Source organism: Dreissena polymorpha, chromosome 11 (assembly GCF_020536995.1).
Source record: "Dreissena polymorpha isolate Duluth1 chromosome 11, UMN_Dpol_1.0, whole genome shotgun sequence".
Classification (NCBI taxonomy): domain Eukaryota; kingdom Metazoa; phylum Mollusca; class Bivalvia; order Myida; family Dreissenidae; genus Dreissena; species Dreissena polymorpha.
Window position 1 is genome coordinate 6999746 of NC_068365.1, and position 12792 is coordinate 7012537.

Genomic DNA, 12792 nt, shown 5'->3' on the forward strand with positions numbered 1-12792 from the left:
TTGCGAGGCTTAGAACGCCGGAAGCGCGAGCCTTGGCGAGCGCTTTCGGTGTTCGAGCCGAGCAACATAAACTTCTCTGTATTCAACGCTAATCCTAGTATTCTATTTATCCCATTTGATTTTTTCAACGTGACATTTAACATAAATAGATCTAATAACCTTAACAGTAATTTTAATTCAGTCATAAAAGCGCTTAAAATCTAACAAATGTAACCATGCGTAGTGATATACATGTATTTGTTCTGGTACGCAAAATAGTCTTTAAAAAATTCACACACAAACTGTAAAACAAGTAAAAATATCATCATATGCTTACATTCAATTTTACGCAGTATGCGAATTTTAATACATTACGACCGCGAAAAGATGATTTTACTTTACTATAATTCATTTTATTTTCGAAAGAAAATGATCAAAATCCAATATGGCGGCGATTGCTCCTGACAAAATGCTGTCGATGTCAACATACATGTACACCATCGACGACCTAGTTCTGGCAACCATAACTTTAAATGTCGCTTTTTATGATTTTTGACTGGCGCGACTTTGTACAGCTCTGTCAATACTAAATAAACTGTACGCTGAAGGTTCTTTAGCTATCGACGACCTTGACAATTTTGACGAGTAAACAGACCATTGCAGCGACTGACACTTTATTTGACAAAATATACAGGGCAATACGTTTTCCGACTTCGGACGACGAATTTAAGGACGCGCAGAACGTGTTTTTTATATAATGTTATGGGTATGCCGTGTGTGATCCGATGCATCAATGGCGCCCATGTTAAAATCATTTCCCCGAGAACAGGGAACGACACAAGTACAAACAAAAATCAAAACACGTAAGAACTAGTATCTTACCTTTAATTATCCTTTAAAATCCATCTATTATCCATTTAACTCAATAATTGACGATTTTGCATCTAGGGTCTTTAATAATTATGTTAGCATACTTAAATAAAGACCCTTATGCCATTCTATCACTTCATAAATTCAAATGAGTTTATGAACGCGATAAACTTTCTTCTTCGTCACACGCTACGTCATGTACTCTACATTACTGCTGTTCAAATGAACCGGAGCAGTTTATCTAATAATAGCCGTTGGTAAACTCGGTTGCATTTGCAGATTTCTGCATACAAACATAATTATGTTTAAACTTGCACAATGTTTTATTTATCTATGGTAAATGCCCTAATTGTACGAAAAAATAATTTAATATATAAATACACAAAGAATGGAAAACATTCCAGTACACAACAGATAAATGAGTAGAAAATACCCGTGTACAAAATGGGACGTTCCCAATTCCAGTGTGGTGCTATTTTTACCATCTTATACTTTACACAGCTCTATGCTTAACGTGAATTAAATAGGAAAGCAAACATAGCAGATTATTCATGAACTGTGCGATATGTGTATGGCTTGTTGTACATTCTTAATATTTAAGTTAAATGTCAAAAGTAGATCTATATGCTTTGGTTATAAACAATGCACATTACACGAAATTAGTCAAATGTGATCAATTGACAATTCAGATATGTCGACATACAGTACATGTAGAAAACATGTGAAATAAGTCGCGTTTATAATAAATCGTCAAAAAAATGGGGAAAATGACGCAATAAGTATGTCATTTTATGACGCCATCAATCAGCTGATTCATTAAACGGATGGCGAAAAATTATAACATATGACTTGATTTAAAGGTTGAAGGTCGTATAATTTTGAAGCTTAAGTTTTGTCGACTTTGTTTCTTATGAAAAATCATTCAGTGGTAAAGTAAATATATACAAAACATTAACAAAACAAACGTGTAATTTGTTATTTTATTTCAACATTTCTTTTGGTGAATGTGTCATATATATATTTTTCTGCAAAATATGCACATTTTCTTCTAATGGGTGACCTTAAAATTCGATCAATGAACCAAACAATATCGACCTAATTTTAGCGCATATCGCATGACGTCATTTAAAAAGTAGTCCGTGCACGCGACAGGTATATTCCACAGTGTTGAATACAAGCAAGTATATTCCACAACGTGTTATACCGTCAATGTCGCGGTGAAAATGGGATAAAATTTGATCCAGCTATGCTGGTTCCCGTCAAATCTCTGCGCGGAGGTTGGCTGAATAAGTGTACCATGAAACTCGCACTGTAAACATGTATTATTAGGTGGATATTAAAAAAACTCTCGCATGTTTAAATAGTAAAAATGTTTGTCTTTCTATGTGTAATTGCGTATCTGGTGAGTTCGTGTTTTATACCTTTTTAATGAGACTCAGAGTCATTAATTATCCATAAAACACTAATCGACTGTGTGAATCTCGTTCACATTATATCTATTTAAAGGGTGCTTAAATCAACTTACAGCTGACGGAAGTAGATAAGCGAGATATTTACACCATGGAAAATACAAGATAACGTGTGACAATTGTTTGAGGTGAGTGTGAACTGTTAACATATACAAATCGTCGTTGCAGTCGACAGTAAGTTATTCTTGCGACTTTTCTTGTAAACACATTTATATTTTACTAATTTGGTTGAATGGATCTTGAAAGCGAATGTGCAATATAGTTTAATAGTGTTTCAAACTGTACATTTGTGTTTAATAAACAGTTGAATTTATTCGAGGTGGATATTTTATTTTTGTCATGTTTAAGTCTTGTTATTCTAAGAGCTTTATCGAACAATTGAATGTAGTTTATTAATACAATTTGTGTGTGCACGTTTTCACGTGTGATTTGTTAATGTCGAAGGAAAGAATCATGGTAAATCCGCGCTTGGATTTGTTTAATCAGTTACACTGTGAATGAACAAAAACTGTCACGTGACCACAAAAGTCAACGTCAGTAGTCAATTTATTACAACAAAAAGCCGTGCAAGGTAGGTTTTTTTCCAATGTCGTCAGTTGTCAAAACGAAAGTACGGTTGATATTCACAAGCATTATATTTCTCTTTCCGGGATATTTGTTCAATATGTTGATGCTGCATTAACGAATATACGTGTATATGAAGTGAAAACACCAAAAAAAAACAACGGTTGCGATAGACACATATAAACTATTAGATGCACATACTATCACTTAAACATTAGTTCATTTTAGTTGTTGCAGAATTTATATATGCCTTGCATTAATTTATGACTTCAATCTTAACTTGTTATATCTAATTTAAATCTAAATTAGCATAACTTATATTGTTTCACATGTTTTCATTAAATTAAACGCTTGCATTTATTCGGCTACTGCCGTTTGCATATTTTTGCTACTGACGGTTGCCATTCCTAAACGTACTACTGACGTTTGCCATATTTGTTTTCACTCTTTAAACGTTTATTAAATATCTGGTAGATATTTTTGTTTGTTTATGCATAGACATATGTACTATATGTTCGTCCGGTAAAGCATAGACAGTTCTTTGATCGTTAATTTTCCAGAACACCGACTCTTTGTAATTTTACTACTGACGTTTGCTTCTTAAATGGAAATTTGCGCCGAAGTGTTCTCGAAAACCAGAGCAACACACAAAACGCGTGATATACCGATCGAAAGCTATATGCATGCCATATATTGCATGCACTAGGTCGTATGAAAGTCAGAGGATGATCAGCAAAGATATTGGAAAAAACCTACCTTGCGAAGCTGTTTGTTGTCATAAATTGACTACTTACGTTGACTTTTGTGGTCACGTGACAGTTTTTGTTCATTCACAGTGGTTATGATTTGTCAAACTCAAACTTTTATGTTTAGACTATAAGCTATAGCAAATAGATATATCTCGCAGTCAGGTGCGTTGTACAAATGCCCGGTTGTGGAACGTTTGCAGACGAAATAGATTAGAAAATAAACATAGAATTTTCTTATTCTTACAAGTTTTGTTCGAAGATTTTCTTCTAATAGTTTTTCAATAACCATTTTGAGTGATTTTTTCTAAAATCCTTTTGAGTGAAGTTACGTTCTTAGAAAATTAAAAAAAAATCGTTCCTAGAACAATTCTGTTATTGGCAAAGGCAGATAACGTTTACAATAGCTATTATATTTAGCAAAATGTAATAAAAGTTTGCGTGGTGCGTGGTAGCTCATCCGCTTATGGATCCTGACGACACGGGTTCGAATGACAGTGATGTCACTTTTTTTCAACTTTTTGTCTTATTATAAAAATTAGTTAAGTATATTTAAAACATAAACGATTTTTAGCAATCATATCTAATGACATTTGAAAACATGCCAAAATATGTTAACAATTACCTTAAAAACGTGGATTGGAACGAGATTTGGATTACATTATCGTAGTTCCACAACTAGTTGCGTATGTGCCATCATTCCAATATATATGTTCCTAACATTTTCTGCTAACTTTTTGCATACTAAACTATGTGTTTTTAACAAAGTGAATTTCGTTGAATGTGAAATAACATACTTTTCCAATGTATTCATTAATGGGGTTTCATTTAGTTGTACTTATTTATTTAGATTTTCATTCTGTCAACTGTGCCTTTAACATGTGTTACTTCAGCAGAAACGTTCCTTCATCTTGCCAATGGACTTTCAACGCCATCGGCTCTATCGTTGTAGTAGTGTCACTGTTAGTATATTGCCACTAGGTTATTGATACGACCCGTACAATGTTATATTGAATCGTTTGATGAAACACCGTTCTATTTTAGTGTTTCAACAGGTGCATAGATCCATTATGAACATGGGAGAGAGAAGTATCTAACTATTTTGAATATTTAGGTACATTTGTGTATTCTATAGAGCTTCATGATATGTCATATCACATAATAATTTGCAGATCGATTTTTACGTGGTGCTGATGTTTTATGCGAGGTTATCGGAATTATCGGAATTCAAACAATCATAGAACACAATCAATTCAATCTAAACAAATTCTAATCTTTAAACGTTTAGTATTACCTTTCATAGTGCCTACTTTTATTTAACTGCGTCTTTTGCAATTAAAACTTTTATATACTTCCAGCATTCTACAAATGGCAAAAGGAGGCATCGGGCATACAGAGTCAGAGTCGGATAGCTTTGACAGACACATCAGCCTGTACAGTCGTCACTCTCGGGTAAGTCATAGACTGAAAAAGTTAACAGACACATCAGCCAGTACAGGTGTCACTCTCGGGTAAGTCATGGACTGATAGCGTTAACAGACACATCAGCCTGTACAGGCGTCACTCTGGGGTAAGTCATGGACTGATAGCGTTAACAGACACATCAGCCTGTACAGGCGTCACTCTCGGGTAAGTCATGGACTGATGGTGTTAACAGACACATCAGCCTGTACAGGCGTCACTCTCGGGTAAGTCATGGACTGATAGCGTTAACAGACACATCAGCCTGTACAGGCGTCACTCTGGGATAAGTCATGGACTGATAGCGTTAACAGACACATCAGCCTGTACAGGCGTCACTCTCGGGTAAGTCATGGACTGATGGTGTTAACAGACACATCAGCCTGTACAGGCGTCACTCTCGGGTAAGTCATGGACTGATAGCGTTAACAGACACATCAGCCTGTACAGGCGTCACTCTGGGGTAAGTCATGGACTGATAGCGTTAACAGACACATCAGCCTGTACAGGCGTCTCTATCGGGTAAGTCGTGGACTGATAGCGTTAACAGACACATCAGCCAGTACATTCATCACTCTCGGGTAAGTCATGGACTGATAGCGTTAACAGACACATCAGCCTGTACAGTCGTCACTCTCGGGTAAGTCAGAGTCTGATAGCGTTAACAGACACATCAGCCTGTACAGGCGTCACTCTCGGGTAAGTCATGGACTGATGGCGTTAACAGACACATCAGCCAGTACAGGTGTCACTCTCGGGTAAGTCATGGACTGATAGCGTTAACAGACACATCAGCCTGTACAGGCGTCACTCTCGGGTAAGTCATGGACTGATAGCGTTAACAGACACACCAGCCTGTACAGTCGTCACTCTCGGGTAAGTCATGGACTGATGGTGTTAACAGACACATCAGCCTGTACAGGCGTCACTCTCGGGTAAGTCATGGACTGATAGCGTTAACAGACACATCAGCCTGTACAGGCGTCACTCTGGGGTAAGTCATGGACTGATAGCGTTAACAGACACATCAGCCTGTACAGGCGTCTCTATCGGGTAAGTCATGGACTGATAGCGTTAACAGACACATCAGCCAGTACATTCGTCACTCTCGGGTAAGTCATGGACTGATAGTGTTAACAGACACATCAGCCTGTACAGTCGTCACTCTCGGGTAAGTCAGAGTCTGATAGCGTTAACAGACACATCAGCCTGTACAAGCGTCACTCTCGGGTAAGTCATGGACTGATAGCGTTAACAGACACATCAGCCAGTACAGGTGTCACTCTCGGGTAAGTCATGGACTGATAGCGTTAACAGACACATCAGCCTGTACAGGCGTCACTCTCGGGTAAGTCATGGACTGATAGCGTTAACAGACACACCAGCCTGTACAGTCGTCACTCTCGGGTAAGTCATGGACTGATAGCGTTAACAGACACACCAGCCTGTACAGGCGTCACTCTCGGGTAAGTCATGGACTGATAGCGTTTACAGACACATCAGCCTGTACAGGCATCACTCTCGGGTAAGTCATGGACTGAAAGCGTTGCCATGCACAGTAGCCTGTTCAGGCATCACTCTCGGGTAAGACATGGACTTAAAGCGTTGCCAGGCACAGTAGCATGTCCATTTATCACTCTCATGTAAGTCAGAGGCTTAGTGTTTCCGGACACAGATTATGAAGCCTATATAGCCGGAACTCTTGGGTATTATTTTATTTATATATTTGGGCGTTAAGCTTATGAGATTTTTAATACTCAACATTCTTTGGCTATCGATCAAAAGCGATTGTAAGATTTATCACTAAAATTCAATTTCTTTATATATGTTTTAAATGTCAAAATTGCATTTGTTGATATTAAAAATATACTTTTGTGCGTAAATAAATGTGTTTGTATATATTGCTGAATCTTACAATTCGATAAATTAACCCTCCTTTCGAGATTTGAAATGTTTTAGTATTATTTAGTGCTCATTCAATTGGAAGTACAGGTAATAAGGAATTCGGTACCATGTGCTGCCACATGGTTTTGACATTGCACAATCACTCTTTCATCATTGAAATTTAAGTTTGCACAACTAGAATAAGCTTAAAATTATGTTTCAATGAATCCAAGATATTTGTGTAAAGGTTAATTGTCATCTAGATGGTCACTGTTTTGATTAATTGAATAAGGACAAAAGCAATAGCTTTTATATCATACCGGTAGTTATTATTACCAAACTCCCAGTTCGTATTCCTAAATTCCTTGTAACGTTATGCATATTATTGATGAATATTACAACTATAAATGAAATTAAAGAAAGGATATTCGTTGAATTCGGTGGATAATCGATTTTAATTCACGAATGATCATATAAAATATATTCCACCGAATCCAAAAAAATTTCTTTTTATTTTATGCTTTTTTCACCGTTTATATATTGCTTTAGAGTATAACTTAAGAATTTCGCTGGGATAATGACGTCATTTCGTAAAAAATTACGTCATTTCACAGTTAACAGTGAAAATTATCGATATTTTTCACTGTTAATTTTCACTGTTTGAGACAGTGAAGTTATCATTTTTAAGTCACTGATATTTCTCTATAAACCACCGGAAAGCATACAATACATATATAAATTGGAAATTATTAATAACTCTTTCATTGAAAATTATTAATAATAGAATACTTGAATACTTGAATTTGGGAAATTATTAATAAATGTTTAATTATAAAGAATATAATTGTAAAATTAAATAATAGAATTTTGATCGAAATATTTCTTAAGAATATGTTAAAATGTACTAGATCAGTAACTTGCACGGTCAGAAAATGTCAAAACCGATAAAATATGTGATAGCGGTAAGAATAATTACAATAGTGAATACTAATCAAGTCCGACAATCTATAACGTCCGTCTAACCGGCAAAACGTGCTATGAGTGCAATCTGATTGCCTCTATCATTCTAATCTGGCGCACCAAAGGGGTCGAAACTTTAACTTCTACTGCACCGGAAAAAATATGCTGCTCATCCTGTTCTCCATCAACTAAGTGACATCCTGTTGCTGGAACAGAAACAAACACCTACATATTATTGTAAGCGCTTTTGTATATGATACTGAAGGTCTTTGTTGTGAGGTTTTTATTGTATTTTGGTGCGTTTAAAATGATTAACAGCACAATTTTCATATTTATATCTCCGACTGGTTACCTAAATGTTCATATTTTGGTTTATGTCTTCAGATGTGTGAAGCGTAAGGGGTCAACATCTGACAACATTTGACTGTCTGTCATTAAGCATAGTCCATAGTGTTTGTGTTTGGAGTTGTATTCAATAACGAAATTAATCATTTTACAAAATATTAAAGAAACAGAAATACTCGTCCTTTTGTACATAATAACGATCAATTTTGAATTAAGTCTCATAATTGAATCATGATTCATTTGATAACATTTATTGTTTTTCATACACAACTTTCACTTGAGATTATACGATTTGTATATGTGTTAAATTGTAACATATTGATAAAAATCAGTTACAATAACACAAAATAGGCAAGACGAAATATACATTGTTGAAGAATTTCATAAAATGCAGCAAAGTCAAATTAGCGCCCCGAGCCGATTGTGACGAAGATATTTCGAACATATTTTCCTACAATAACAGAAGCATTCGTCTTTTTATTAGTATCGGACTTTGTGTTCGTGTGTCGTATGAATATATATCGTAGCAGGAAATTAAAATGATCCGTTAAACTAAATTTAGATTCACATCGTACATGCATAATATACATGCTTGCGAATTCGACTGTACATACATTTTCGATTTCAGAGATAAATATCTGGCTTATTTCGCATTTTTCGACACATGTTCTTCTTAACTTTTATTTTAATTTATATTGAAATATATGTATAATAAGTTTTTTACACATAAATTCATAAATATTTGACAAAATCGTGCATACTCGATTTAAGAACTTTTTTTGTTCTCGCTCTATCCACCTTTCAACAAAGTTTAAACACGCGCGCATTTCAATGACGTTCAATTATTGCTACAAAGATAATACGTTTGGTAATAAAGGGTCAAAATATGTTTTATTAATATCCATAATACAATTGTGTGTCTGTGTGTCTATAAACACTGCTTTTGTAACTAAATAAACTTAAAAACTCATAATGATCGACAAATGATTGAACAATTATCAACACATGTATGTGTTCTCATAATATCTCTCGTATTATTTAATAATTCACCATGCTCATTGTACATGTATATCAGTAGCCATTATGCTCCTGCATTAAAGGGGCCTTTTCACAGATTTTGGCATTTTTTTAACTTATTCATTAAATGCTTTATATCGATAAATGTAAACATTGGATCGTAAAAGCTCCAGTAAAAAATCAAGAATAAAATTTAAAAAAGGAAAAGAACATTGCCCGGATCAGGTTTCGAACCAGTGACCCCTGGAGTCCTGCCAGAGTCCTGAAGTAAAAACGCTTTAGCCTACTGAGCTATTCCGCCAAGTACATATACTTGACGTATTTTATACCGTATATAAGCAATCTTCGTAGTTTCACAAAATTTAACGACAAAAACAGAACTCTCCAAATTATTCAATCGTTTCGCGTTGCAACGCTTTATAATTTTTAGGTTTTAAAATCGTCAAAAGATGCATATAATGGCTATATTAGACCATGGTAAATGTTCAGTATTACTGTTTCCTCACAAATATCATAACTAAAACGAAAATTTGCGAATCTGAAACAACTTTTTTCAATTTTGTCAATTTACCAAAGCGTGAAAAGATCCCTTTAAATAACCACAACTTTATTTTATCTGAAACTACATTTCAACCAAATTTGGAAACTAAAGTTTTTCATGTGCTTTTAATTTAAATAACATAAATTTGCGCAACTGATTTAAAGGTCGTCTAATTGTCATTTCAGGACTATGTTGAAAGCGTGTCCAAAGAGATATGTAGTGTAATGACCAGGCTGGGGTACGGCGAGGAGATCAGACGGTGGCGGATTGAGAAGTACAGGGAGATGGATAGGCTGTCGAATGCACGACGAAGCGATATAACTAAAATCACTGCTGGAAGCAAGGCAGAGGGGCTGACCTGCTTGTTAGAAAGTGACATTGACGTTTTATTTGTGCAGAATGGTGTCCTCTGTGTTGAATTCGATTTCGATCTTCACACCATACCAGACGACATAGGCCTGTTTAGGATGGATACATCTGTATACCCAGGACACTGCAGGCTGCCACAAGAGAGACAGGCGCATACACGTATCGATATCATTCACAATGCTCTGTGGGATAATGGATATGGAGAAGTTCTATTAGTAGTAGTTTATTGCTTAATGAATTTTCTTCGGCACTTTCATTTGAACTTCCATCCGGAGTGTCCCAACATAAACGCGCGGGGCCGTCACTACCGCATACCACTAATGCGTTAATACATATGGACAGAGTATTCGCACTACGTTGTTTATGCCCAAGCGTCCTACAACGATGGGCTGCCAGACCCCGGCATTGGCCGTCACCAACCATAGTTCAAAAAGTCATTGCATTAGGAGCCTTTGTAACCCCGGTGGGTTTTAAGGGAAGTGAAACCAGGCACTTGGAGTGGCGGATTTGTTTTAACACTGGTGAGTCAGAACTCGTGAACAACCTTTGTGACACTCAAACCAAAGTTTATGTTATACTCAAAATGATCCTCAAAGATGTACTGAAACCACAAAATAAAGAAATTTCATCTTACATACTGAAAAACATAGTTTTATGGCAAGGCGAACGTAACCCACAGACACAATTTCATCCGTGCAGTTTATTGCACTGGCTGCATGACGGTCTGACAGAACTAAGGACTGCTATTGCCAAACAACATCTGCAGTATTACATGATTCCTGAGCGGAATTTAATGGAAGCCTGTGGTATGACAGATGTGTTGCAACATAAATGGGTAGCAGATATCACGGACATGCTAGAGGAAGGTCCTGGGGTAATACTTAGATTGGAGAAGATACGAAAGGCCATTATCGCGTTCACATGGCCGATGCAGTGGTTCAGCAAGAAAAGGATGCAAATTGAGATGCTGCGCCTTGAGGAATCTATCAGAGCCTTGAAATGTAGAGATGCGAACAAGGTGTTGAACGACTCGGATTTCATGCTGAATGCGATATGGATACGCCTTGAAAGAGAATATGAAGAGGTGAAAACTCTAATGCTTTTGGAAGGCAGTTCTGTAAATGCCCTGGAGGATATTCACAGAAAAATATTAATGTAAACATCAAATAAATAATACTTAAATTGTATGTGTACCAAGGCTGAATTAATGATCAAATATACATTAAATAAATTCAGTCAGTCATAAAGCGTCAAATTGTCGCTTTATACGATGTAATATTTTTATTATAGTATCTGTTATGCAATATGTTTGGATGCTTAACTCATTGGCCCCGTATTCTCTTAACAGTATACTTTTATATTTTGAAATGAATGGTTGTGCCGAAATCAATTTAACCCATTCAGCCCTAGTGTCGTATATATGCGTCCAAATAATCAACAGTGGAGTTCCTAGCGTCGTATATATGTGTCCAATAATCTACAGTGTGAATTCCTAGCGTCGTAAATATACGACAACTTAGATGTAGCTCTGAATGCCTAATGACTTAAAAATACGTCTGTTCATATTGGCATTTAAATAAACAGCTATTTATTTGCAGTAAGTTTTTCAACCTAAGAAAATTCTTGTAACAAATACTTTCATAATTTGGAAAATGATTTTGTTTTATCATTTCTGGTCAAAACCCTGTGCAAAAAAAGATAAAAATAAATAAATTAAGTCATGGTAACTCATGTTGTTTTTTTTATAGTTATTTGTATTCTATTTTTGTATTTTATTTCATTCTACATTTTAATTAAGTTTTAATATAAGCATATTAAGATGTTCTCGTTTATTTATTTTTCATAAAATTACTTGCAATTGAAACATAACTGTGCTTATTAATGTTTGTTTTTATTATAAGCAATATCTTATTATTGTTTATATGTCATTTAATTATTTATTTTGTTTTATTTTAAAATAATTTTAAAAGATTGTTTTTATTCATTATAACAGTTTCTATTTGTAAAAAGTGTATACATAGATAATAATGGTATTGGATAAATTATTTGGATATAATTCAATGTTTTTTTATTTGATAAGTTATGCAAGATTTCTAAATTTTCATATATTACTACATTCATTTTTAAATTGGAAATATAATAATAAAACATCTGTCACATAAACCGTCAACAAAGTAACAATACTTAAAAACACTATATACCATTTCACACCACTAAAAGTAACAATAATCAGATAATCTGTCAGGCATTCAGAGCTGATGAGGGTCCTGATTAGCTAGGGGTAGATAAGGCTATTACTGATAGGGGCTGCCTAGAGATAAGGCTGTAGTATGGAATGAGTTAAGCATGTGCGACAAAATAAGTAGAAATGTTGTAATTTTGACCCTGACATGTTGATGTATTAGTCCGCTAAATAGGGACAACCGTTTTTATTGCTAATTGTTCGTGCCAAGCACGGGTAATATTTGTACATAAGCATGTTGTTCGTATTTAGCATATTCATCTACATGATGTTTTGTACAAAATAAGCATGTATTCCGGAACAAGATTAGTCTATCTAAATCTGAATAAATATTTATTAAAGTAA

At 35.2% G+C, this 12792-nt stretch overlaps 1 protein-coding gene across 7 annotated transcripts; it reads left to right on the top strand.

Moving 5' to 3' along the window:
• Positions 1–1880: 1880 nt before the first annotated feature.
• LOC127850171 (uncharacterized) lies at positions 1881–12792 on the top strand. Of its 7 annotated transcripts, none has more exons than XR_008035094.1 (4): positions 1881–2446; positions 4673–4742; positions 4987–5080; positions 10022–12792. XR_008035094.1 is itself a non-coding variant. In XM_052382994.1 (2 exons), the coding sequence occupies exons 1-2, from the start codon at positions 4997–4999 to the stop codon at positions 10532–10534; spliced, it is 597 nt and encodes a 198-aa protein (XP_052238954.1). In that variant the 5' UTR covers positions 4749–4996; the 3' UTR covers positions 10535–12792. The 7 variants fall into 7 exon arrangements, 1 of the variants encoding a protein (XP_052238954.1); XR_008035095.1 differs by having other exon boundaries at positions 1881–2251; XR_008035092.1 differs by having other exon boundaries at positions 1883–2492.

Excerpts from the sequence above, each read along its gene's own strand:
- LOC127850171 (XM_052382994.1), top strand. The coding sequence starts at position 4,997 with ATGGCAAAAGGAGGCATCGGGCATACAGAGTCAGAGTCGGATAGCTTT. Across the intron at positions 5,081-10,021 it reads TGTACAGTCGTCACTCTCGG|GACTATGTTGAAAGCGTGTC; the intron begins GTAAGTCATAGA and ends TTGTCATTTCAG.